This window comes from Psilocybe cubensis, chromosome 2 (assembly GCF_017499595.1).
Source record: "Psilocybe cubensis strain MGC-MH-2018 chromosome 2, whole genome shotgun sequence".
Classification (NCBI taxonomy): Eukaryota; Fungi; Basidiomycota; class Agaricomycetes; order Agaricales; family Agrocybaceae; genus Psilocybe; species Psilocybe cubensis.
In genome coordinates, this window is record NC_063000.1 from 549,096 (window position 1) to 576,083 (window position 26,988).

The following is a 26,988-nucleotide window of genomic DNA, read 5'->3' on the forward strand; positions in this document are numbered from 1 at the left end:
ACAATCGAATATAACCTGTTGAAGTATATTCTTTTATAGCTGTATCATGTCGTAAAATGTGTCTACAATGCTAAGGCCAATGTTTTTTCAACTTTGGAAGGGTATAGTAATCGTGATGATATAATACAATTTGATCCAAATGCGGGATGGTTGTGCTTTTTGCAACGTAATTAAGATTAGTAATATGAGTAATACGTCGCACGTAAGTGGGAGGATGCTTACGAGCAATTTTCTGACTGATTCGTCGTATATATCATCGTACAGCGAAGAAGTGTTCTGTTGCTACCGAACAATATATTCGAATGGCCGACCACGACTACGCAAAGGATACTCTTTTCACTTCGATGGCATGTTTACCCCCAAATTTAATCTACCGGATAATGTCGTTCTGTCACTTAGAACAGTTGATCGCAATGAGAGGGACTTCACGTCTCACTCGAGAAATTGTTCAGTCGTACGTCAGGTACATCTGGGGTTTTGAACCAAGATTCCGACTCTGGTTTTTCGATGTCCGTGGTTTCCAGCGCAAATTACGCGAATGTCGAGCGATAGTATCGGGATCCCAAGCGGTACAATTCTTTGATAGAACGTATATACCGGACAGCGACATGGACATCTACACCCATCATAAAAGTGTTCTACGACTCGCAGACTGGATAGCAGGTGAAGGTTACACCTTTGTTTCAGGAGATGTTCAGTACGATTACGAAAAATCGTTCAAGACGGATTCTTCGATACCTTTTCGATTGATTCCTAGTAGAAGCTCGATCACAGTGGTTTTAAATTATCGCAAGACGGAAATTTTATGGGACGGTACTCAATATTGTCGGTCTATTCAAATTATAGGGGTTGTTGGGTCCCCAATTCGGCATATCCTCCACGAATACCATTCGAGTAAGTACACTCTTCTGGTAGATGTTCGGATCATTACAGTTAAATAACGGTAGCGGGAGTAATGAACTTCATTTCCGCCACCTTTGCAGTGTCCGTCTTCCCTCGACACACTTTCATAGACAGAGAATTCAAGTGTGTGCGCAAAGAAGGCACTGAAAGACAAACACGTTGGATAGAAAAGTATACCAGCCGAGGATTCCGTATTATACACGACAGAGAACAACATTTCAAGTTCGATCTTTTAGACACTGTGCGCGATGTCCTGGATACTCAGTGTTGGAGGATAAATTTTGAATGTACGTTTTTTTTCTTTCTTTCTTTTTTCCTGTAAATCACTTGAGTGTGATCTGACCGTTAATATATTTTAGGTTCGAGTCATCTAATGAACCAACGTCGAGCAGAAGAGAAGTTGGTCTCTGTACCGTTCTGTGTCATTCGAATACCCGACTCGCAAACGAACTCCGGAACTGTGCGGGTTATACCGTCTCTTCAATGTAAGTGACATTCATATCTAGGCGTAATAACTAATCGCAAACAATCCAGTACAATTAACATTACGACGGATAAAATGTCTTGTAGCGCGTGTACAGCAAAACTTACAGACCCGTCAATGATCCGACAGATGAAGTGATAGCATTTTCCAATGTTATTTCGAAATTTAAGGCTCATGTGACGTTACGTTCGATAGATTCCATGTTTTTCATCCACCTTGACATTGTTGTTGGGATTAATACTAGAAACAATTGGTCTGTAGTGATGAAACTTACAATGAGAAAATAGATACGACAGATTCGATTTGATTGATGTTAAAATCTATCGGGTGTATACCGTTAACGTCGTATTGGGCAACGACGATGTTACCGTGCCATTGAATGTTGTATATTTTCTCTACACTCTTGTTAACAGGACCGCTCCGGTCGTTTTTTGACACGATTATCCTAAGATGGTTCCCGAGTCTGAACGCGGTACCTGGAATACAGGTAACTCGGGAGCTGATGGCACCATTTGGGAACAGTCTTCCAACGTCGAATACATCCGAAGTTCTGTCGTTAAATGGGGCAATACTCATGAGTTCGATTGAGCCACCTGTAGCGAAAACAATGCAAAGAACGCGTCTAGGGGCCTATAGATACGAAGTAAGTTCGGTCATATCTCTAATAGAAGAATAGCATAGATGATACATTTTCAGTGCGTACATTCATTTCGTGTGCTCTGGCCCTCGTAAATAAATCTTCGTGGTGTGTAATATCCGGTTTCAGGTCGACAGAGTGCTGGTTATATAGTAAGCGAATGGTCATAAAAAGCAATAGTGAGAGGTGTACAACGCACGTCGATGATCCAACCACCTAAGCCAGCCATTACAAACATACTTTACCAGTGTTCTGATATACAATCGAATTTATAGTGGCGGTAATAACTGATTGGGGCGACGATGGTCAAGTTGTTGCTCTGGCACAATAACTCTCCGATCTAGATGGACGTGAAGTTTACGCAGTTTACCGGTGTTTTTTACGAGCCGTTAAACGCTCTTTGTAGGTGGAGATACTCGAGTCACACATTTCTAGTGAATGACATAAATCCGATACTGTACATTGTATATTTCGTGTGATTTGTGTGGGTTGAAATCTCCATTTGGTGTTCCTATAACAAGTAAGACAGTGTCATTACATCTGGGTTATACAGTTGTATCCGTGCGTGATTATCAACTTCGATCACAGTTCCTGGAACCATACTGTTCTGAGAACATGGTTCACCGGATAGGATATTCGAGAGTTCACATGCCATGCCGTGGCGTATGTGTAGTCATTCTCCTTGAGATACAATTTGAATAGAACGCTATCGCGTCTAGACTATAAAACGTCGACGCCAAAAGTCGACCCTGTATTGGACTCAATGTGAAGATAGTGAAGTGTGCCGGTCAATTGTACTTTTCAATACTCGAGTTTCTTTTGATAAGACTAGAAGTTGGAGTGACTGTGCTTGTCCAGTCGTTAACATTCGTTCCGTCGTACATTTCAATCGCGTTTGGAAATTTATTATGTTAATTTCTTGACGCAGTAAAAGCCACAGTCGATTGAGTTTTTGGAACCCATCATCCGTTTGTTTTGTCCGCTTCTGGGAACTGTGTATGTAACTCATAAAAGCGATTTATTTGCTCGTCATATCATTAGCTCATCAGTATATAAATTGGAATAAATTGAAACAAAAAGTGGTATAAAGACATTTAGAGGTTTCAGATTTCAGATACCCGTATATATAGATCCAAACGCGCTGATGTTGTGGTCGAGGTCGTCAGTCGCGATGACTTTAAATATTGGTTTTAGCTGAATCGTTGTAGATAGAGAAAAAATTCTATATTTGGAAGTATCCTTGACAATGTCTATCCGGTTCCGTGGATTTGAGACCCAGATTCTCGCGGATTTGAGGGCCAAAAACAGTAAACTTTCGGACAAGCCCTTAGGAGATAAAAGATTAGCTTTGTCAATTCGGGTCTCGTTGGGATTTTTTTTGGATGTTGAAATCTGTTCTGGTAGTCAATTTTACGCTTACACTTATACAAAAAATACTAAAAATACTAATGCATGTAAGTCTGGTTAATCGGTCAATTTTAAGTACAGAGAAGAAAGAAACAAATATGTACAAAAATGTATCATAGCAAATGTACCAAAAAAAAAAATAGTCAGTTATACAGAGTAGAGATATATGAAAATATCTGAAAGCCAGTCAGACGGTATGGTCATCAGCGTAGATGTTAGGAGGGAGAGGAGTATTCGTCGCGAGTCTAGTCCAAATGGCGGTCATGATTGGCAAACACGATAAAGAAAACTGTGACAAATAATCCCTCAACATTCACAATCATCGACCAAACAATGTCCCAACATTTGGCGATATGCCAGAAATCCATTCAAGTAATGTTTGACAAAAGGGTGAAGAAAAACACGAAGAAACATTACCTCAACATGCATCTTTTAGAAAGTGAGAGCCTTACTTTACAGCAAGGCCAAGTTTCCCAGGCCATTCGTTCCTGACTGAACTATTTCGAGTTCCGACGGTTTCATCGGAACGGTTGGTCAAACGGTTCAATTTTGGGTGAGTCATACTTTGTCATGTCCATCATGTCTGTTCATTGGAATTCAAACGAGAATACTCTCCAATTCGAGCCGTTCACCCAGACCCTGCGCTTTACATTTGTCTCTTCTCGTACTCTGGATATGTTCGACGAACAGGTATGTATGCAAACACGTCACTCGTTACCTTGCGTATTCAGAAAAGATACGAAGATTCACTAAGGTATGGACCGCGATGTTAGAGTCCTCCTCTTGATCTCGTCCTCTCTTCGTCACCGCCACTCTTGTCGTCGCTACATTTCTCTCGTCTTTATCCTTGTCGTCACCAACCATATCCCAGTCACTATCTATTGTCCTGCCATCATATGTCGTCTCGCTGCCGCTACATCATTTTGTCGTCGCTACCAACACTACCACTCCTCTCATCGGCATCCATTGTCTTCATCCGAGTCTCCTACTTGTCTTCAAGACATTTTCAAGTCTCTGTCTAATGTTTGATTACATGGTTTGCTGGTAAGTTTTAAATTCCGTTGTACGTTTCGTTATGTGTGTTGAGGACGATAATGTATGTCACACAGTAGTTTTTTGATTTTTACAGGTTTGACTCGGACTCCTAACTCACTAGTGGTGGACAATGCTTGTTGACCAAAGACGGGCTTTCGTTGTTTTCCCGTTTCCATTCACAAAAAGCGCCGTGTTCTCGTTTTCGGTGTCTTATTCCTTCGCCTTCGCTACGTTCTATACGTCCTCAGTTTCGTCAAAGAGATGGTTAACTTGTATCTTATGTCATATCACTGAGACAGCATGTAGCTGGAAAACACTGTTCGTTTAAACGTGTTCCTGTGTTGTTTCTCCGGGTTCTATGTAACATTGGCGCTGCAACTCATTCCGCTTCCGAATGTTGTGGTTCTACATATCTCTTGACCATCCCATGCTCTTGGTACTGATTCGCCACTCATGTTCTACTTACCACCCCTCTCGTGTTCAACCCTGTTGAGTCATCCCACAGTCTGTCTTATGCCGTACCCAGCCGTGTGACGAGTAGCGTACTCACCACTGCTGTTTACGTCTCCACTTGATAGATCTGCCGTTTGTTCCTATAGCAAGATTTCGATGAGTGACATTTATTGTGTCAATATTCACAAGGTTGAGGAGTACGTAAAGTTCTAAACATTAATACTTAGCAGTTCAATAACTGTTACTTGTTTTGTCTCCTGAACGATTTCATATTGCCCAAGACATTATACCTTGTACAGTTCGTTACCGTGTCCATATCTAGTCCATTCGACACAAGGATCGATTCTTCACCTTTGACAAATTTGCAATCCATCACGCTTGCGCCTACAGCCCTGCTATGCGCTTTGATGAACCCTGTTGGGGCGGTGAGTTTTGCTTTTTCTATCTGATCTAGCACAACCACTACTGCTGCTGTTGTTGTGTGCGTTAGAACCAATTGCAGAGGCAGAGAAAGGTTCGCCGTTGCCTGTAGCCTCCTGCAACGCAACAATACTGACCAAAAAATCAATAAAAAATAGTACGAACCGATTAATGTCCAGCTAGACTATTACTCAAAAACTCGCACATTACAAGCTCCGGTTTGTGTAGGAACGCGCCAACCCATATGTGGTGCAGAGACACGGGGAAGGTGATTTGTGATGAAGTGCTTGTTTGGACACGGATGTGAATCATGTATATTAAGTTATCTGGCGTGAGACATGATAGTGTTTTCCTAGTACATAAATCTCTTAGTTGTGATTGGGTACATATGCAAGTGCGGTTCATCTCCTTGATAGCGGCGCTGAACGAGATGAGGGAAGTGCCGGTAGCACTGATCGGAATCTTGACGTTGACCATCTCAAGAGGGCAAGAGCTCGGATATCAGCGAAGACTTCAGTAAAGGCGGAACCGGTCAACCAGATAGCAAATTATAACCAAAATTTCTAAGCACAAAAGAAGGCTTCGTAAATGCCACGCTTAATGCAATTGCCTACACTAGACAAGTACTAATCGATGCGTCTGCGAATCAGTATATATGTTCTATGTCATATTCGATACACCAGTACCTAATTCTGTATCTTAATATTCGATCTGATCTTCTTCATATTCGTTTACGTTCGGTTCTTTGAAGTACGCAAGTCCTAGAACGTCTGATGGTCTTGGTCTGTCGAATGGATCGAGACGGGTCATAGTCTTAACCACAGTGTGTACGTCGTTGTCTTTAATTAGTTTCTAATGTATCGAATTTAGCGACATGCTCTGGTATTCTTTATTTATTTTGGAATGTACTTACCCTTAATGTATTTGATTTATCTCCGGTTTTTCTGATCGAGTCTGATATACATGGGGTCGTGTGGTGGGTTGTTGGATCAGGATAAGTGAAAGCATGGCTATATGGTCTCCTTATCTGTGTAATGAGACCGCTTGGGAAGGGTCCTAGAATAGCGTCGTATAGAAGCGTCTTGTCCCGTTTGTAATATGGTGACCTGGTACAAGAAGGAAAAAGAGGCACACGGGTGAATATTTCCGTTATTATGCAACCTAACGAGAAGATATCATTTGGTCTGCCGATTGCTAGACCTATCGAGTCATATGGAACGGGTGAATACATTTGTCATGAATTTACAGTAATTTATTAAAACATTACCATAGACCACTTCCGGTGATGCATATTGTTCCGTACGGTCCGTTAGACGTGTTTCCTCGGTAGTGTATCCATAAAATGAAAGTCGTAGTTTAGTTGCTGCCAGTACTTTCTGTGTATTGAACATGAATGACAGCGCCGTTTGAGTAGTAAGGTAGAGTTTTACCCTTGTGTCGAATTGACCGATGAAAAAGTTATACCACTTCTCTTCGATCACGTTGCCGTTGACGAAATCTATAGTATCCGGTGATATGTCTCTGTGCATTATGCTGTGTTCGTGTATGCCTAAAGAGTTTTTAGTTTATGAACAGTAAGTCGTTGAGCTGTTACTGACTGTCGATTGCGTGCAATAGTTGGGATACAATTTCTTTTTTGTGTCGCTCGGATAAGTAAAGCTCTGGGGTTGACAGAACTTCTCTTAATGTTCTTGTCGGTGCCTCGAATACCAAGTAGTAATAAATTTTATCGGTGTGGTATCCCATTAACTTGGATATTCTAAGAGGCAACAGATTTTCAAGCGTCATTGATCATGGTCATTGCCACTTACCTTCCACTGCTTTCCCCTATCGCTCGAAGCCATTCACACTCAGTGGCTATCATAATGTCCGTGGCTCGGGTCCGACAAACCGTTCTTACTATTTTCATGGTCTTGTCTATAATGTCCTTTGCTTGCACTAGCTGGGACGATCTGCCTTCGTGTAGGATATGTTTAATCGTATCTGGGTATTACGGCGTCGGACTTGTTAATGTCATGTATGTCATAATCTCGTGTTATACGCTCACAACGATTGCATAACATTTTATTCTGTGGGAACCTATATAAAGCGGATTGTAAATGTCATGGAATGTTATTCCTGAGTGTGTTACATACCTCGGAGGTGTGTTGATAGTCCACAATATCTCTGGCATAGTTGTACCTTGTATACGTAGAGTGTTTACTATGCGTGAGTCTTATGTATTTTTCGGAGTCGGTTATCGGTTCGAACCAGCCGGTCGAAGGGGTGCGTATAATACAATTCCGTCGTAGACTTTCAGACTGTGATATACGCGTGAGTTTTCCGTTACTCTCCTGTTGATGTCTGCGGTGAGACCTGTGCGAAGTACTATGGTAAATGATTATTGGTCGTGATGGGAAAATCTGAAATCTGATATAGAACAAAATGCTCGTAATGTAAATTTAATCATTTGATGACCGTTCGTTGAACATTCATAAACGTCAGCAACCCGAATAATATTATATTATCATTAAATTTGAATATTTAGGAAAAAAAAAGAAGAAGATGAAGAAAATTGTTTCTTTACTATGACCAACGTTTACAGAAACGTAGGGAACGATGAGAGTGTGTATTACTCTTCACTGAGTGGTAAGTGAATGGTCGTATTCTATATTTTCTTATTGATTAGTCATTAACATTGTCAGTAGTTTTTGTCGTTAGTCAATAGTTTTGACAAACTTAGAACCATGTGGTCCCGGTGGGCAAAAAAGTGTTGATTAGTCAGAAGGGTGGTCAGTTGATTCGCCACATAACGCGTCATGAACTGGTCACGTAACTGGTCTGGGATTGGATCAGGGTCATCGGGATGACGTGCTATTCGATTGTTTTGTATTGTTCTTTGTTCGAAAAAAGTTGAATGATGTAGGGTACTATATGCTTATAATGGACCGAACTCCTCTGCGTACCTACGCGAACAGTCGTTTGATTAACTACCAGTTCTATTTGGTATGGATGACAATCAGTCATCCAGTGGGTCTGAAAACTTTGTGTATGTTTCTCTGTATTTGTTTGTCGTGTATTTAACTTGGTTGCAGGTCATCAAATGTCCAGAAGAACGACGTCATAGCAGACGACTGTAAGTAGTTTGATTAACTTACTGTGTTTTCTCTACTTATCATTGTCCTCATTTTTTAAATTTTTATTATTATTATTTTGAGATCTTGCCGTCGAACTAATAAATTCCGGATACTCTGGTGAAGTGTGGAGATGCGAAAGTAAAAGCTGTGCCCGCGTCGTCGCGATTAAAGTTATGTATACCGTCGGTGAGAGTGTGCGGGCCACCCGTGCCGCGCACGTATCTGCATTATTGAAAAATTCTTCATCTGTGGATGCAAGGTGAGTATTTTCTTCTTTTGGTCGATTCCATTATTCACTGTAGTTCATTGTACTTCAGTTTTATTTGTGGTCTGGCGGAAACTGTCTTTCACCTCCGTCATCCTTGTCTCGTATTCGAATTGTATGGAATGAATCTCAAGGAAATGATAACAAAGGAAAATGTGCTTCCCCTTCCTTTGTTCCAAATCAAGGCCATAATGTGGCAAGTATGTAACGGTGTGGCATGTGAGTGTTTTCAATTTATGGTGATTACTTTGCGTCAGATATTCATGTACATTTAGTCCTACATAATACGTTGGATATAGCGCATACGGACATCAAGCCTGAGAACGTCGTTCTCGTCGATGACCAAACGACTACTGTGTCTGATATCAGTCCAGATGGCGCTTTTTACAACAAAGTACGTCACAATTCTTGTCAATTAGACCATTACAATGCTTAAAGAATACGTGTTTGAAGAACGTTGTGTCTAATGTCCAAATCAAAATCATTGACCTCGAAGATTCTGTCACAAGTCCTCGTAACCTCCATTTTGTCCCCGGTACAATGGGGTATCGTGCTCCGGAAGTGTATGGTGGTGGGTATGACGTTTTCCGATACTCCTTACATTTCTGATTATACGCTTCTATAGGTGTCGGTTGGGGTTTCCCTGTCAATGTCTTCGCTGTCGGATGTTTAACATTCGAGATCTTTACGGGTTTGTCATTGTTTCCGAAGACAGATGATGTTCGGGAGTATTTTTTCTGTATGGAGAGGCTGCTTGGACATTTCGCTCCGGGTCAGGCTCAAGATATCAGTGAAATGCATCCAGCGATATTCCGAACTAAAACTAGGGTCCCGAAAGTCCGTGGCGCAGCAATCAATGCTAAAGTTTGCAACAAGCTTTTGCGCCATGTGGCCGATGTCAAGTGGTTCAAGGTGTGTTACCTCGAGCGTTCGTGAACCGTGAAGTCTATGATTAAATGCATTGTTAGAAATCAATCAACCAGTCAGACGCAGTGGAATTTATATCTATGTGTACTGCAGTCGACCCTCATCGCAGACTCACTATCGAATCCGCTCTACGCCATCGGTTTTTCACGAAATTTTCGCGTGTCAAGTTAAACTAGATTACTTTCCTGATGCGTATAACCTAAATGGTAGCGTTTCTGTGTCGTCTACAATATATTCCTGTCTTCTCGTTCTCGGTGTCATCCTCTTAGAGTTTTTATACTGTTTGTGTGTTGTATTAACAAATATAGAATCTTTGGTTGTCCCTCCAGCAACGACTGGGTTGTTTGTGTCATTGTGTTTTTTGCCCGGATCTAGTTGTATTCAATTCGCTATATGTTTTGACGTGTTAATTATTTATGTACCTCGCTTTTTCGAAGATGCGCCGGTATTCTGTGGCGTCCTTTCTAGTTCATTGCGGGCGCTGTTAGATGAATTTATGTACGACATATCCAAAGCGTTCGTAGTGGTCTGGATGCATTCCTTTTTTTTTATCGATCCAGGTCTCACTCGGTCGTTGTACGTCGAAACATTTTCTTTCTTCCCTGAGTATTCTGTGCACGCACAGTGAGAATGATCTTTTACGCACTCCATGAGAGATGTGAGTTGAACTGTGTTGAATTGTACATACGAGCGTTGAACTTGTTATTGGATCGGGATGGTAAAGGTAGTATAATGATACCGTTGCTTTCTCGAGGAAAGAGTTTACACGACGGGATGCATTCGGTGAACATTCTGGTTGAAAGTCAGTGTGTCTTTACGTGTAGTAAACACTCGCTCGTGTAGTCCTGCTCCAGATGTATCCACTGGAATTTACCGACATCCATGCCATTGGTGGCCGTGTTACCGATATGGTGTGCATTAGGTTCTGTGCAGTAGCTCCAAGGGTAGTTACTAGTGGTACACCCTGACCAAGAGTACCGTGGAAATCGGACTTTGCAATGTATCTCGGGTGTGAATATCGTATGCAATTATTTAGTAATTCTCTTTACATTGCTAGTGTATTTCGGGTGTGTGAGTGTCATGCAGTAATATGTGGTAGTTTCCTTTACGCCACTCTCGACGATATTGACAATCGAGCGCGATACCTTTTCTGTACATGTATTTAATGTCGTGAGCTGTAATCTAGTGTAACCGTTTTTATGTCATTGTTTTGAATGGACTGGAATGACCTAGTGTATATTCCGGCGACTCGAGTGGATACCTGACATATATAATTAATAAATACAAAGTCGTTGTTCATATATACTCCGCAAACCTTGGTCCTTCTTTCTAATTAGCGGACTATATGTCTTCTCAACAAGTTCAGGATGAAATGTATGTTGATCTTCGTATGCTTTCTGTTTTCTCGTTGTCTGACGTATGGTTTAATGAAATCACAGTTCCTCAGCTCGATTGTTGCACGAGCAGGAGCTTCAGATGCAGTATCAAAACGACGTCGTTTTTGTCGCCCAGAGACGGGCGTTCAATGCCTTTCGGAATTGTTTCGGTAAGAAGGTGTCCAAGCGTCCTGTAGGTTTCCATTTGTCGGTCATCGTCACATTTCATTTGGTAGCTGATTGATAGTATGTACATATACACACCTAGACTCAGCCACGCTCATCGCCTTACTCTATCGCGTTGATTAATTCTTCGGGAGACGTTGTTAATAACGCTCATAGCCAGGGGTATGATATGAATGTGCGTTATGACTATCGTCGACATTGTTGTATATTAGTTTACTTATTGACTCCTCGTTAAGCTATCTTCTGCACAAGCCAAGCAAACGAAGCCCAATGTTTCTCTTTCGTTGGACTCGGTGTGTTTATAATATTATGTATCTACGCGGAATACTGATTATACATTACTTCAGGCGTTTTCTGATTTGCATTGTAGGACAAGTGTGGACACAGATATCGACACTCTAACGCAGACTACCAAAACGTTCACAAAGCCTGTCTATGATACACCCCCGACAGTCCCTAGTCCATTTGTATGCCTTAGGAAGCACGCCGACTACCTCTGTACGAATCAGTCGTCCTTCGTGTCCGATATACCGTTCAGTGGACGTACCGATGCAAATGTAAACGGTTTCATGAATGTTCGACAGGGCCTTGAAACTGATACTGGCACCGGCCCGGTCGCATCGTCACAATCTTTTGTAGATTTTAATGCTAGTGGTTTCATCGTCTAATTTCAGATTCGTGATATATTGTATACAAGTTTGCTTGGTCCGTTTGTTCTGTTTTTCTGTAACTTACTGATGATGTGCAGGCATCATTGATACTATTGGTACCTCCTAGTATAGTAAGAATGCGCGGGAACAACCTCTGAGAAGCCGTAATAGACGGTACTCGTTTGTGTACGTGAGTATCACGTAAGCAGAAATCGACTCTCCTCTGCCATCCACCAAAACCCTTACGACGCGCTTTTTGTTACATGTCCTGGCATCCCAGTGTACCGCCGCCGGTGTCTGTGATGTATACAATACACATGATACATTCTGTTGTATGTCCTCCACCGTCTGCACCTACTGTGATATACACCACACACTCTTCTTAAAAAATGATGTCCCAAATTCTCTCCGCTCACCACGACATATACGACACTGTATCATGTTACACCACCTACTCCTACCCTGTCGCTGTCTTCTCCTACCACAGTACACAGTGTATTAACTTATTCCACGCTGATTTCAGTGTACTGTAATATAGATGGCGTTGCATCGAGAATCTCCCATCGACGTCTCTACCATCTACAGCATTTAGAATATCTCTGCTTTCCGGTGGTTAGGGCATAACGTGCATGGGAATTTGGACACATCACTCGCGTTTGGTCGATATATGCCAAAATTGAATGCGCACTCGACGAAGGCAATGGTATGTAGGGTGGTATTATCACTACGACAGCTACTCAAGTTGATCTGTTTTAGGTCCAGTAACAGTTGTCAATTCTGATACGGTACTCAAAGAGGCCCAACTAAAGATGAAGGTTGGTCGCATCTGATGTAGCGTGCCGCTTGACGTACACTTTCATTGACATGTATATCTTCCATTGTAGGAATGGGATCGTGTCTCCGCTTCCCTGAGTAAAGTTTTGAAGTTCAGAAATCCATGTTCGATACGATTTCTGATACGGGTTCGTGGTGTTGGGTTTGTATACACGTCTATCATGTATCGCGTGCCCTCGTCCTGAATTTTGTGATTACTTATGCTTTTCTGTTTCCTTTGCGTGCTATCTGGTTCATTTTCTCATGGGACCTACTATGGTCATTCTTTATTTGTAGGTTCGACAACGCACAATAAGTGGACCCAAGACTGAGTCCTCATAGGCGCTACAAAAGATAGAATTGATCCTGAAGATGTTCGTCGATTATGCTAAAAACAGTATACTTAGTTGAGTATCGAGAGTCCCTTTCTTCCTTTCCTTTCTTGATTTGTCTGGCTAAAATTATTTTTCTTCGTTCCTTCTACTGGGTTCTGTTATTTGGGTGCGTCATACCTGTTTCATAATCACTACTTTGTCACTTTACTGAATCCATCACCTTTGTTCTCCCATTCATTAATCGAATATTGTAAGAGAGATGATGCTATCGTCCGAAAATGGGTAGCTGAATACAAGGAAGAGGTCAGAAATCCAATATTTGAACTTGTTCAGGATTGGAGGAATCAATCATCTCCTCTACACCAGCCCCAGTATTCATCTCATCCTCAGCATCGACCATCGCAACATCTTCAAAAATACCAACATCAGCCGCACTGTTCCACCAAATCCGTATACCCAGTACCAGTGTCTTCACCGACGGATCTCGAACACACGACATTCTGGATCCAATTTACATGTTGTTCTCAATACAACCAACGCCGACATATATCGACAGTCACATCATCAGCAGTCTGTCGATTCCTTATCGTATGGCAACGACGTCTCGAATACTGAAATCATCAAAAGGTCTTCAAGCCACTCTTCTTTGTCATACTCCTTTGGTTGTCAATCACGCGCTGGTGGCTATATGAACCGGTCCTCAACTGTATCATCACAATATTCCTCCACTGGTTTCGTTGAATCCTTTAACAACAGTACCAACACTGACAGGCAAACATGATCTTCTCCTAATAACTCTGGTCTCGTTCTTTTACAGTTGCCGGTGTCCGAACGTTCAGTTCCGAAGCAGGGTATTCTATAGAAGTATCACGGGATCTTCGTCGATTCCGTCTCCGCTACGTTCATCCCATCCAATCCGCTGTGTCACCATCACCAATGTAACCAATACCCGTTCCGCGTTTGTCACGTCTATCCTGTCAATTCAACGACAGTGAAAATGCTTTTCACATAGCCTCTTCGACGTCACCGCAGCTTCGACGAGTACGTCTCCGTACCCATCCCAACGACCTGATGAGTACTATATGGATTGTTTTGTCATTCGACTGACCCCTTACACACCTTTCGAGTCGACTAGAGGAGTGGCCGTGGATGTTCATTCCATACTTCTTTAACTCCAGACATCTCCGTTTCTCTGAATAAAGTCTCGAAGTATAGAAATCTATGTTCGAGACGAGTTCTAATACGGGTGCGTTGTGTTGGGTGTCTATCATGTATCGTGCTACATTGTCATCAATCTTGTGATTACTGTCTGTATGTATTTGCAATGCTTTTGACACTATGGAAATTAGTGTTTGTCCCTTTACATTTTCACGTATATCTGAAGCCTACGCGTATCGCGCTTCCGAAATCCGAAATTGGATACTCTGAAGAGTGACTTGATGGTATCTTTCATTCGGAACTGAGTATATACACACTTCAGGGGGTTTGTGATCTGTATTAGTATGTATTTTTCTTTGTAGTTGAAGACCAGTTTGAAAAAGACGATAACGTCAATCTGTTGCGTGTTTCTGTTGTTTTGTTTTGTTTTATTGGGGAGCTTGCTCCCCTTTGTACTGGTGGGACCCAGAATGCTTAAGCATACGTGATCCACCAGTGTTTTGATCGTCACCCCATGCGAACCTAGCAGGGAGACCTGTCGACATTTGTGATACGGCAAGGTTCTACTAGAGCATGCCAGGTACTGGCATAGCAAATTAATTGTTCTATTATTAATTATTTATTTTATTTGGTAGAGTATTTAATTCATTCGTCGCTACGGCCTAGCCACACTAAGATCCTGCTACACTGAGGTTTTATAGGCCCAGTCCCATTTATAACCGACAATGGTAGCCAATCGGAAGTCGGAAGATATGCTTTTATACATACAATTTAAAGTGCCTTCGACCGTTTCAACAAGGCGGATGAAAATATTACATATATTTTTAGCAGGCCCGTTGCTGGTCACAGGACAGAAGCCGTGCACCACTTATAAAGCGTTGAAGCAGTTGGATGACAACACTTTGTGAGAGATCAAAGAGCGTGATTAGAACTTTATGGAATGATGGTTTAACCAATGTTAGTCAATATGAAACCAACGTGTATACTGTAACCAAGAAAATGAGTGTCTATCTGAGTTGAACTGAGAATGAAAATTGGTGTGTTTTGGTTAGTAATTTTAATGCCGTTTGATGTCAATTAACTTGGAAAGGTCAGATAACTAATTTTAATTTTAATTTTAATTTTAATTTTGAACGTCTGAATTTAAATACGGATCACATGTATTGACAGGTTAGCTAGCATCTGGAAATGGATAAGGAGTGTATAGGCAGACAAATGAATGTAACGTGTATCAAGAGTATATATCGCCAGGCTAAAAAAAAAGTTCTACTAGAGAAAAAGTTTTTGAACTTATAATTTCAAGTAGCAAGTCTGTAAAGAGCTCGTGTATATGCTCCATTGTTTCTTCGACTATAGAGCATTAGTTTTATAAATGCTCAAGATGAATCTCTAGCATATAGTTTATTAGAATGGATTGAGTAGAAACAAGAATTTAATGACTTACTTGTTTTTCCCGAACCAAGAAGTAGCACAGACTTATTGTTCGACATTGCCAAATAGCTCTTTTCCTCCTTCTTCCACCATGGTTCTGCAACTGATGGGGGTCGGGAGATTGGAGGACGTTTTGATGCCTTTGGTTTGCGAGGAGGTATAAGGCCTACAGATATGAAACTGTCTTGGAGTTCACGGGCATGGCGACGTTGGGTAGCACGTTTTTTAGCCTGAGCAAACTTGTCATTCTTGTTCGTCTTGTTTGTATGGTGTACCGTAGAACAAAATGATATAGCCTGAGGTTTTTTGTTGTCTAGAGTCATCTGAGGATGAGACGTTGTAAAGGGGGGCAAAGTTTTAAGCTTTTCCCAGAACGATGTAAGATATGGCATGGGTTTCATTTGATATCTGATAGATTGTTGTTAATTGGGATGTAGTCAATTGTAACCGTCTTAAGTAGTGTTTTGGATATGCGTTGGAATCGGAATTTTGGATCGGATAGTTCTGTGTACAGGGTCAGATATTTTAGCTTCGGTAGTAGTTCCTTGCGGTATAGTAATAATGTAACGTCATACTTATCGGTTGACACTAGTTGACACCTTCTTTCTTGTTCCTCAATTTGTTTATATAGCTATTGGAGACATTTTGGTGTGCGTTGGGGCGTTTTACGTGATGTGCGGAAATTTTTTGCTTTACTACTGGATGTAATCAGTGGAGTGGCGTGTGAAGGAATCAGGTAGCAGCAGCGTTGTAACATGCATTGCATAATATAGCTTACTTTGTGTAATTAGGTCTGGTTTTGTACTATATGTTTTTGTATTGCATGCAATGGGTTTTTTTACTGTTGGATGTTAGTCTGCTGGCTTTTTGTGTGTATATGTACTTAGCTGTGGGTGGCTGGGTTAGATTGTACAAGATAACATTGTGGCATCTGTGATTTGCTCTTGTTTGTTTCGGATTTCTAGTATTTGGCCGGTCTTGTGATATATCCAGAGTTATGTGCTTCTTTCACATGTTTTCTTATTATTCTGATCGTTCTTTGGATATGTACAGTTACCTAGACATTTTAGGGTGACAGGTTTAGAGGAAAAATATGGTTTTTCCCTAAAATGTAAGGTGCACGGAACATATCGGCACATAATACAACCTTGAAGTGTTGTACGGAGAGAGAAGAGCGTGTTTGATTGGTTTTCCATGCAACCAGCAATTAGACTCGAGTAAACACATTTTAATCCTGATTATGTTCCGTTCTCGTAAATGTTGTCAATGCTTTAGGCTTACAGTGTTCGAGAACCGCGAGCTCTACGATTCTCATTCTCATTCATCAAACTCCAAGTTACATGTGACTATTACAGATCACATGTGCTTGCAGCCTTTGCACTGAGCCTGGAGCGCCACTTATTGACTCTCGTTATACTCACAAAGCGTGATAGACAAGAAAGGTGGCGATGCATCGAGTGCTTAATGTTTGCAATAAATCTGTATGGAGGGGACAACTGCTTAGAAGAGTTCAGAACTCACCTTGAGCTCACCGAGACAACAACCAAGAGTGGCTGTACGGTTGCTGGGACGGCAAACACCGCGGTTTGCTGTCCGGTACTTCGGAAAGCGCCGACCCGGGATCTCAATACCGAAGCAATTGTAGGAAAACCTAGATAAAATGTAAGTGCGTGCCGCTTGAGAAGATGGAAAGGATGAGCCGACAACGAAAGAGGAGAGCTTCCTGTGCTACAGCGTGCAGAAGCGCAGATGAACGTCGGAGCTTACTAAGAAAACAATCCCCTTATATGGCTACGTTACCGGGTCCATATCAACATTATTGGTAAGACCCTGAACAGATTAACAATGCATCCGAGCTTAAAAGACAATTGATTATTGAGTTAATTAACCAAATGATCAAAAGGCTAGGTAAACTGTACCAATGAACTGTACCGTTGGTTACCATTTGGAGAATAGAGTTAGACGAGTTACTTCACTGATAGTATCGAACAAGGAATTAGTGATGACTGACTCTTTCGTCAGTATATTGATGGGAGAAAATAATTTTATAAGCACAAATCATTTTACGAAGCCCGACCGGAGGGAAGGGATTCGTTCTTTTATGGTGCACCTCCCGCCAGGCTTTTGCGATACGTTTAAGATGGTTGCACGTGATCACTCGCGGATTTCGTCCGGTACGGCAACAATTGAGTCGGTGCACAGCACGCGCAAGTTGCCATGTGACTTGTTTGCATTGTCGACCATCGTAGTAGTTATCTTTCTTTTCCACTGTAAATTCTAAGTTACTTTGTACCAACTTTCACCGAAACTGAGGAGGGTTGGAGAGGGGACAACAACGAAGCGAGACCCATGAAATGTGAGACCCGCCAGGTATGTTATTATACCAACATTACTTTTCAATCTTACCCCATTATTCCCCTAGCTTTACCATCAAACACTGACGAGCAGGGAGTCGACGAGATCTTGTCGACTCCGTCATTCTTCACAACGAGTACCTGGTCACCATCAGCGGTATGCCAGACACTGCGTGTCATGGTATCAGCACGGCCCTGTGTCGAGACCTCTGCCCACCCTTTCCTTCCTGTCTGTGGCCTCTGATGGTGCCTGCGTTTCGATGGTAAGTTGTTTTGGTTGTGTCTGTTGCCAATATCGATGGTGCTAACAATATGATCTAGAGTATTTGACGTGGCAAAGTGGACTACAACAATGAAACGCACAGGTACTGACCCCACTGGCTCAGCATAGTCGAGCACTGAAGCCACACGACACCCTTTGACGGTAAGCCGCACAGTTGTGTATTCTGTTGGCAATAGTGCTGACCCTATGCTTGACAGTCTTGACACTAGATGATAGGTTACAACGGTGTGTTGTACCCTCTCGACGACGTGTTGGTGCTGACCTGTACTCTGTGCTTGACAGTTTTGACGGTGCAGAGTAGGTTACGGTGGTGAGCTGTACTCTTTTGACGACGCGCTGGTACTGACCCTGCTCTTGCCACTGCGCAGGTCAAGGACCTTGCTGAACAATTCAGTACTATGCATACCATCCTTACAACCCTGTCCCTCAGACGCGCTATCGCCCCTCTCATCGCCAGCCGCACCCGATAATACTGTAGACATTGTCGGACTGGGATGGTGATTCGTATCCCATCAATGATGCGCTGGTGCTGACCCCGTTCTCTTTATACACAGGTATTGTCAGCGAACCGCAGGCACATAACATGTAGAACAATGACGATGTAACATGACATACCTGCCCACGACCCTCCTCCTCCATTGTTACTTTGCAGCTTGGCATTATCAGCCAATCTAGTGCGATGCATGCCGCTCTCACAACCCAATCCGGCTGACCGGTTCGAATCGCCCCTCGGAACCGGAGAATACTGTAGACATTATTGGACTAGGTCGGTGAGCCATAACCCATCAACAATGAACTGGTGCTGACCCCGCTCTCATTGCTACGTAATCGATGGATATTATCAGCAAGTAGAACAATGACAACGTACCTTGCCATACCCGCCCATGACCTTTACCCTGACATGCTCAAGTCGTACCTGTCCAGGTCTCCTCGGTGAGTTGTAAACCCTCGACAGCGGGCAGGTGCTACCCTCCAGTACACTATACAGTTTCTCTCCAAAAGAAACACAGGCGCCACACGACACAGAAAATGCTAGCAACGTACCTAGACCGACGGCTCTAACACCCGGGCATACTGGAGTCACGACTGCTCTCGTCGCAGTGTCTGCCGAGTGCAACTGCGAGGAGCCTGGAGAAAGGAAGCAATTGGACGACCTTTTTTACGCGTTTATGGTTGTCCTGCTGTTCTCTGGTTGGTTATTTCCGGGTGTCCGTGTCCGATGAATATAGTTTCTTGTACTCGGAGCTGGCTTCACCCCACGCGCGCTTCCAATGCAAGTGACGTAAACTGGTCGAATGAATCAATGACCGCTGACTGGTATATGATCCGCTAAAGCGTCTCTTTTCAGTATTTTCGGGTTTACGGTCCTGTGTCTGGCTTTAACGTAGCGCAGGTGAGGCCTACTCGGTCTAATTTACTTTTTATTTTATTTTGTCCTACTGCTTATTCTTTTTTTTTTTTTTCTCTTTTTTTTTCCTCGACAGTCACAGGTAGACGACTGTAAACAAGCGACGCATTATTGTCTTTGAAATAAATATATCGGGTAGTCGTCGGCGACTATATCGTGGGTTTTTTTATTACGCTGGGGAAATTTGGTTAATTTTTTTAAATGATCATACCTCTGTCCTGTGTCAACTTTCAGTCCTACGCCGCGCTTATGAATTTGTCCGCGTGTTGTGTCCAACCCGTGATGAGGCGCTATTGAACGCCTCATTTAGAGATTCCCAGGTCCTTGTCAGGAGCACATCCTCCTCTCAGCCTCTAGCATAAAATGTGCCTTGCGAAACATTACTATTTTCCCTTTGAATGTGTCTCTGTGCCAGTCCCTTCACGTCGACGATGGTCATGCTCCACCACTTCCTGTTGAGCATCGTGCTTCACTCGGTTTACGTCTCCGCTGCTCCCACCGCACTCGTTATTCCATTTGTAACTCTCGGAAGCGCGACGTTCGTTGGAGAGACCTCTGGGACGGTACAGCGGTTCTTGGGTATTCTGTTCGCCCAACCTCCGTAAATGTTTTTAATATTTCAATTAGACTCTTCCGTTGACTATATATATATATTTGTTTCGCAGTGTCGGAAACCTTAGGTACCACTTACCCCAGCCTATCACATACATGAATGGATCCTACGACGCAAAGAAATACGGGCCCTCTTGTGGTCAACAATCTGTCGGATTGCCTCTCCTCTCCGGCCTGACAGCGGAAGCAGTCAACTATGTGATCAATTCAATTTTTGGTCAAGTCTTCCCGACGATGAAGATTGTGAGTCATGGTGACATGTCCTCGAATCTTTTCCTTATGCTCGACGATTCTAGGCCTCACTGTGAACGTCGTGAAACCAGCTACTGCTACTCCTGGATCCAAGCTCCCTGTCGTTGTGGTAAGTATCTTTTCGATATGTACTACAATTTATTGCTGACCCAGACATTTTAGTGGATATTTGGCGGTAAGTCAATTCATCAACACCTCTACTATATACTTTTCAACCTCCTGTGACAGGTGGTTTCGAACTCGGAAGTACTTCTATGTATGATGGAGCATTAATCGTCAAAAAGTCCCAAGATCTTGGACAACCTATCATCTACGTCAGCATGAATTACAAGTGCTTATACCGGTATATCTGTCATAAACACGTTCATGTTTTAATCCCTTCGATTAGGTTAACTGGGATCGACTTCCTTGCAAGTAAAGAGGCGAAAAAAGCTGGTGTGGGCAACCTTGGTCTTCAAGATCGTACGTTTGATTATGTTGCTAACGAAGTATGTTAGCACAATGTATACAGAACGTGAGGCTCTGCGGTGGATCCAAAAGTGCATCACTCAATTTGGTGGTGATCCCACCAAAGTTTCCATGTAGGCTTGAATTTGTTATTCCTGTTATATTTCGCATGACTCATTTACGATATTTTTCCAGTTGGGGTGAATCCGCTGGCCCTATATCTGTTGCTCTGCAGATGGTGGCGAATGATGGCAACACTGAGGGTCTTTTCAGAGGCGGGTTCATGCAATCAGGAGCTACCATTCCAGTTGGTGATATCACAAACGGCCAGAAGTACTACGATGCCATGGTTAAAGAAACTGGTTGCACTGGCGCATCAGATACTCTCGATTGCTTGAGAACCATCCCATATACCAAATTAAAGGCTGTCATCCACAAATCTCCTGGTATTTTTGCTTACCAGGTATGTGTGTCAGTGAAGATCGACTCGGCAGTTGGCGGTATTGAATTACCAGCCAAAACGCGCTCATTTTCAATCTCAGTTCAACTCAGATAGGCACCATCGTTGTAGTAAGCATGCTTCTTACGTCGGCTAACGTCGGATAACCTTATTCCATGTCGTTCTATAAATTAAAAAGAGAATTGAGCTGAGAAAGCCAGTTCATGTTTGGTTGAAGAAGTCGTTGGTATTTCCGTCCCGACCAGTGTCACCATGGTTTATGTCCGTAAGACAGCATAGATTCCACTGGTTCGGAAGCTGGTAACCGTATAATCCGATACCATGATGGTACTCAAAGCGCACCGACACTCTCCTCTACCCGCTAAAACTGATGTGCACAACTTAACCAATCCACTCCGCTGCATGCCTGGTATCTAAACCGATCGATCACTCTTGGTCCCTTCTACCACCGCGTTCTGTTGCAAATTCAGCATACTCGCCAACACATACACGACATTACGTGTTGTTCCACTCCGTCCTATATGTTTTCATCCGTCGCAACGCGCACATCATCAACTTAGACCATTCTGCTTTCCGTCCCTGTAATATACTCACCGCGGTAACCAGACCCCCCTTCCCGTTCACTGTGACATGCATGGTACAGCGCTCTATGCGGCCGTTATATCTGTAGCTGTTTCTATCCAGTACGACATCGGACAACCATCTCGGTCACATTCTATCGAACGTATTGTTTTACCTCTCTCCCTCTCCCATTCACATGGTGTGATGTATTGGGTGCCCGATACCATCGGTACTGCTCCCTCTGACCACCCTGACACACAAGACATGTCCTCTGTCGTCTCACAACATACGCATATGGTGTTGTGTGTTGTTCTTCTCGTCGCTACAATTGCATCTCTCCATAACAATACACAAGGCATTTCGCGTCACTCTCCATACTGCTCCACTCTCTACCTACAATAGTGCACGCAGTACTGTATCTCATGTTCTTTGCCGCTCCCGCTGTACTCTCCGTCCTTTATATTGATAGGAGAGTGTTTGTGCTATGTCCTTTCCATCACCTACCCACTTGCTCATAACAACACGGAGGGAATATTCATCACAAACCACACATACACCCCTCTCCACTCGCAACGACGCACACGGCGTTGCATGTTACTCCACCCGCCGTCGCCGCTTCTCCCATTTCCAACATTGGCATAGGGATATATGTGTCATGCACTCCATCGCGAACAACATGTAGAGCACTGATCTCTGATCTGTATCGCTCTCCGTCCCAACAATATGTCTAGACGACATACACAGGGCTTTGCGTTTTCATGTTGTGTCATATGTCCCTGCCGCTCTGTACCCACCACCACTACATTCTACGTGACACGTACAGCACTCTACAGAATACGTGTTTTTCTCTCTATCCTATTGCTCGTGCCCTTTCTTGTCACAATCATCCGCTGCTATATTCTCCTCCTACAACGATAAACAGGACATCACCCCTTCTCCTCCTCTGGTACTACCCGTTGTCAGTCCACAATAACGTGAATGACGTTGTATGTTATGTTGTCTACCATCTCCTTTGCTATCTCCATCCTGGGTATTGACGTGGAGGGTGTTTGTGTTGCACTCTTGGTATCATCTGTCCCAGCTTCTGTCGTTATCAATGTACGGTACTCGACGTGGGTCCATCTGTCGTCGCCGTTTCTTCTATGACCACACAACAGAGGGAATGTGTGCACACACACTCTTCACTTTCTCCGGTCTCAATTCACTTCACAACAGCTCGTAGGCTCTGTAGTGGATTGGCTTTGTATATCCACAAAAAGTATTGCTTGCCATCTACAGTTGTAGTTATTAGTGAAAATCGTCTGTATGTATTTGCGATGCTTTTGACAATATGGAAATTGATATTTATTCCTTTGAACTACCGCTGTAACCTTGGTGAAAGAAATCACATTAACTTCGTTGTCTCAAAATATCTCTGATTTAAATGAAGTATCTATCCATATAGTGGTGAGAAGACAGAACCCGTTATAGTATAAAAGCTTAACCAACATTAAAATAAAGTAGAATTTTTGTTATATTACCGGTGTAATATTTCTTTCGATCTTGACATCTGACGTTGTGATAGGTACGAATTCGTATAAATAATTCTACACGGTTCAAACCAGACTTAAAGCGTGTTATACACAATGGTGTATAATTCTATGGTCACGTCCCATTCTCCCTTAATCCGTTCAGTCTATACCCTCTCTATCCGTGGGCCTAATCTATATACGGTGGTGGTATTTCTATCAACAGATGACGCTCGCGTTTATAATCGAAGAGAGAAATAGATCGTGACTAAATTCGTGAGTACACGGGTCTATGCAAGAAATGATGGATGGAATACCATCGCGTCTGGCCGTAAGCGGATAGTCATATTCGTCGACATTGTCTGTGAGCATTTTGTTAACTTGTCTAAGTGGTTTATCTGTATAGAATACGTACCAGCACGTTCCTGTTTAGGCTGGTCGACATCGAGTTTGACTGTCTTGGTTCCAATGTTGTTCTTCGCCCCAATAACCATTGTTGGTAAACCAGGTCCGGTGACAACGCATATGTCTCGTCCATGTTCTGATTTGTCTTTTTGTTCGGAAGTCTTTACTTGACATAGCGACGGAGATGTGCTCCTGCATGTCCTCGTGCTGAAAGCGTCGTCCGTTTCGATGCGATCGAGAAGTGATGGTGTCGTTGCAGTTTCACGTGGGATATTGCAAATCGATGCTGGGCGATGGTCGTACTTAAGGCGGTCCTCGAAGCAGGTGTCCGGGATATTTGTTCGCTCCAGAGCCATGGTGTACGTCGGTCGCGGTGTGTTGTCTTCGTTCGGTCCCTCTTCATTTGGATTGTAATCGGAATGTAATTGTACGGATTGTTCCGCTTCTTCTAGTGGTGGGAGCGACACGATGCTTGAATGTACTGGTGATGAAGGGGGTACTTCTGGTTTGTGTGGTGAGTATGGTATCATGCTTAGATTGTTGAGTACATTACAAAACTCACTCATCGGAACAGTTGGTGTCAATGCGTATTGAGTGAACACCATGTCAGTACTTTCTCTGAGTAGTCGTGTGATGTCGACTATAACATGGGTTTATTGATAGTAGGAAAAATAATGGTTTGAACTTTACCTTGAAAAGCGCATTGGGAATGATGTTTGAAGTTTCCACAGACCAAGTGAACCCCGTCGTGTCCGTTGTAGTATGCGTTCCTCGCGACGACAATATTTGCGTCCACTCCGTGGAAACATTTAGGCATACAGAACATATGGTTACCGGAATACACTTTTAATAATGTCGGCGGGATTACGAACCCTCGGGTGTCAAGAGGGCTAAACATGTTCATCTCCTTTTGCTTCGGTGGATTAAGATTATAAGCTTGCACTTACTATGCGATCTCCACTAGCTTTGAAGGGAACGGGTATACTTCGAAACTCGTCAAGTTACCTGAGTTTCTCTGCTCTTTTGCGAGGCTGTCTTCTATCGCATTGAACATTGTGTATGGCTATTACAGTGATCGAGTAAGTGTGTTGCTCTGAAATTGATCACCGTAGAAGTTCGGTTTTTATACCTTACTTGTATTGATGGAACATTCATTATCTTTCGTGTTGATACTTTGAGTCGTATACTGTACGACTAATCTGTCCCTTCAATAGCATCCTGAATTGTACTGTGCAGACATGACGTTCGGTTTTCTCTGATCACGTAGATCGAAACGCAGTTGTGATGGGCTTCATTTGTCTTCCATCTTCTAATAATAGCTTATGACAGTAGCCAGTTTGATAGAGTAACGGGTATATGTCAGCACAAGGTTAATTGTGATCGGGTTATCGTTTTGTTGATATGATGACGTACACTGTATTACATATAGTTATATCCAATCATGGTCGTTGTTTTATGTGTGGATGTATTAATATTTTTTTACCTTACCTTGAGATCAGACAAAAAAAAAAGTTTAGTTAATGCGTTGGATAAATACGTTTGTCTATACCACGTCGTTCTGGTCCCAAGGTTCTCCCTATGACTCTATCAGGTGTGATCTTCGATTTTCGTATACCCTTGGTATAGATTTCGGCTAAATGTTATTCTTGTTACCCTTTTGGTTTTAGTCCCGTTTAGGTTCAATAAGACATCGCTCCCTTGTCTGGCGAACGAGCTTTTGGACGAGATAACACGCTATCTACCTCGGAGAGACCAGCACGCTCTTCTATGCACTGGATGGGCTTTGCACGATGTTGTTTCCAGGCAGTTATATCGCGACGTCTCTGTGTACGACTCTAGTGCGAAACGTTTCTTCAAGACGATCATAGAGTCGACCGAAAGCTATGGAACTTACACCAAGGAGCTTCAATACACTGTATCGACCAACAACGACGTGAGCATCACACACGCGTTACTGCGTCGAGCGGTACCATTTCTCGCGAACGTTGAATCATTGACGATGATCATGCGAACTCAACTATCACCTTTTCTGAAATATATGCTCAGATATTCAGTACATCCCATCCAGTCTACTTACGCCGACGCTATCCGCCTGGACGATAAAAGGCTTCGCGTCGTCGATAGTCCAATAACCTTCTGTAATTTCCCGAAATTGAAGAAGTTCAACCTTCACGGAGATATCAAAGTTATCAGATTCATTAGTATAAAGAGCGTGCTCGTCAAAATATGTTTAACAGAAGCGATGGATGACGACAGCTTCACGTTCTTCCTCAATGAAATGGCACCTACCGGGACTCCTAACACTTCGTTGTCTATACTGTGTATTACACTTCAGTTTGTGGAATCGTACTCGCGTATCGGGACATCGCTTTACCGTCTGGGGAATGCCTTCCCAAACATCAAATCTCTAACTGTACGGAGTCCGAAGCTTGATGCATTGGTGAGTTGTTTTCCGATAATTAATTTTTCTTGTATGTACTGATTCTTTGTTGAAATACTTGGCGTCCGGATAGGAAGCGTCGTTGATGCTGACACTAGACCCTCCTCTATTTCGAGAGGCGCGTCTCCTGCAGTTTAACGACTGGACTATCACGACACCAGTAATTATTCCAGTTGGTTCCGGACCCGATCATCTTAAGGTTCAGGGTATACATATTACCAAAGCAGCAGAGAGCCGGAGAAACTTGGTGTCGGTCAATTTTGGGATGATAAAATGGGCCAAGTCTGTTTACTCTGGCGGATGGGAGCAGACTAACAAAATTTGCGTTGACTCTGGTGATGACGATGAGCTGTACCCCGACTTCGATAAAGACAGTTCGTTATTTTGGGATGTTTTGTACATTAACCCAGAACCTTTGTCCGTGTTACAGGCTTCTATAGCTAGATACTCGAATAGATGATTGGCAAAAGACTATTTAGTTACAATTGGATGTACATGGTGTTAGACATGAACCACTGACCAAATGTTTCTTTGCTACCGTTTGTGAGTCGGATGGAGTGAGTTTGAATGTGTCAGGATGCGTTGGAATTGTTTGTTTTATGTTACAAGACGATATAATTGTTTCTATGATACAGTCTGATACTATTCCAGTGTCACCGACA

At 42.8% G+C, this 26,988-nt stretch overlaps 6 protein-coding genes across 6 annotated transcripts; 4 read left to right on the forward strand and 2 right to left on the reverse strand.

The window, feature by feature from the left end:
• Window positions 1-1,569: 1,569 nt before the first annotated feature.
• On the reverse strand, window positions 1,570-2,253 carry JR316_0001691 (uncharacterized protein; the record flags this gene model as incomplete). Its single annotated transcript, XM_047887491.1, has 4 exons — window positions 1,570-1,627; window positions 1,662-2,017; window positions 2,091-2,165; window positions 2,224-2,253. 4 exons carry the CDS (start codon window positions 2,251-2,253, stop codon window positions 1,570-1,572), a joined length of 519 nt encoding a protein of 172 aa, XP_047752414.1.
• A 6,073-nt stretch (window positions 2,254-8,326) lies between these two features.
• Window positions 8,327-9,823, forward strand: JR316_0001692 (Serine/threonine-protein kinase AFC2; the record flags this gene model as incomplete). Its single annotated transcript, XM_047887492.1, has 8 exons — window positions 8,327-8,367; window positions 8,414-8,454; window positions 8,537-8,714; window positions 8,773-8,939; window positions 9,020-9,114; window positions 9,159-9,291; window positions 9,346-9,632; window positions 9,689-9,823. The coding sequence occupies 8 exons, from the start codon at window positions 8,327-8,329 to the stop codon at window positions 9,821-9,823; spliced, it is 1,077 nt and encodes a 358-aa protein (XP_047752415.1).
• A 1,169-nt stretch (window positions 9,824-10,992) lies between these two features.
• JR316_0001693 (uncharacterized protein) lies at window positions 10,993-11,877 on the forward strand (the record flags this gene model as incomplete). Its single annotated transcript, XM_047887493.1, has 5 exons — window positions 10,993-11,021; window positions 11,087-11,216; window positions 11,292-11,384; window positions 11,446-11,502; window positions 11,557-11,877. 5 exons carry the CDS (start codon window positions 10,993-10,995, stop codon window positions 11,875-11,877), a joined length of 630 nt encoding a protein of 209 aa, XP_047752416.1.
• Window positions 11,878-20,072: 8,195 nt separating this feature from the next.
• On the forward strand, window positions 20,073-21,523 carry JR316_0001694 (putative secreted lipase; the record flags this gene model as incomplete). Its single annotated transcript, XM_047887494.1, has 9 exons — window positions 20,073-20,242; window positions 20,307-20,500; window positions 20,550-20,614; window positions 20,668-20,680; window positions 20,734-20,836; window positions 20,894-20,967; window positions 21,017-21,086; window positions 21,148-21,415; window positions 21,509-21,523. The coding sequence occupies 9 exons, from the start codon at window positions 20,073-20,075 to the stop codon at window positions 21,521-21,523; spliced, it is 972 nt and encodes a 323-aa protein (XP_047752417.1).
• A 2,248-nt stretch (window positions 21,524-23,771) lies between these two features.
• On the reverse strand, window positions 23,772-24,940 carry JR316_0001695 (uncharacterized protein; the record flags this gene model as incomplete). Its single annotated transcript, XM_047887495.1, has 5 exons — window positions 23,772-23,806; window positions 23,897-24,388; window positions 24,449-24,526; window positions 24,577-24,776; window positions 24,834-24,940. The coding sequence occupies 5 exons, from the start codon at window positions 24,938-24,940 to the stop codon at window positions 23,772-23,774; spliced, it is 912 nt and encodes a 303-aa protein (XP_047752418.1).
• Window positions 24,941-25,208: 268 nt separating this feature from the next.
• On the forward strand, window positions 25,209-26,966 carry JR316_0001696 (uncharacterized protein; the record flags this gene model as incomplete). Its single annotated transcript, XM_047887496.1, has 5 exons — window positions 25,209-25,231; window positions 25,513-26,326; window positions 26,400-26,743; window positions 26,832-26,869; window positions 26,962-26,966. 5 exons carry the CDS (start codon window positions 25,209-25,211, stop codon window positions 26,964-26,966), a joined length of 1,224 nt encoding a protein of 407 aa, XP_047752419.1.
• Window positions 26,967-26,988: the final 22 nt, after the last annotated feature.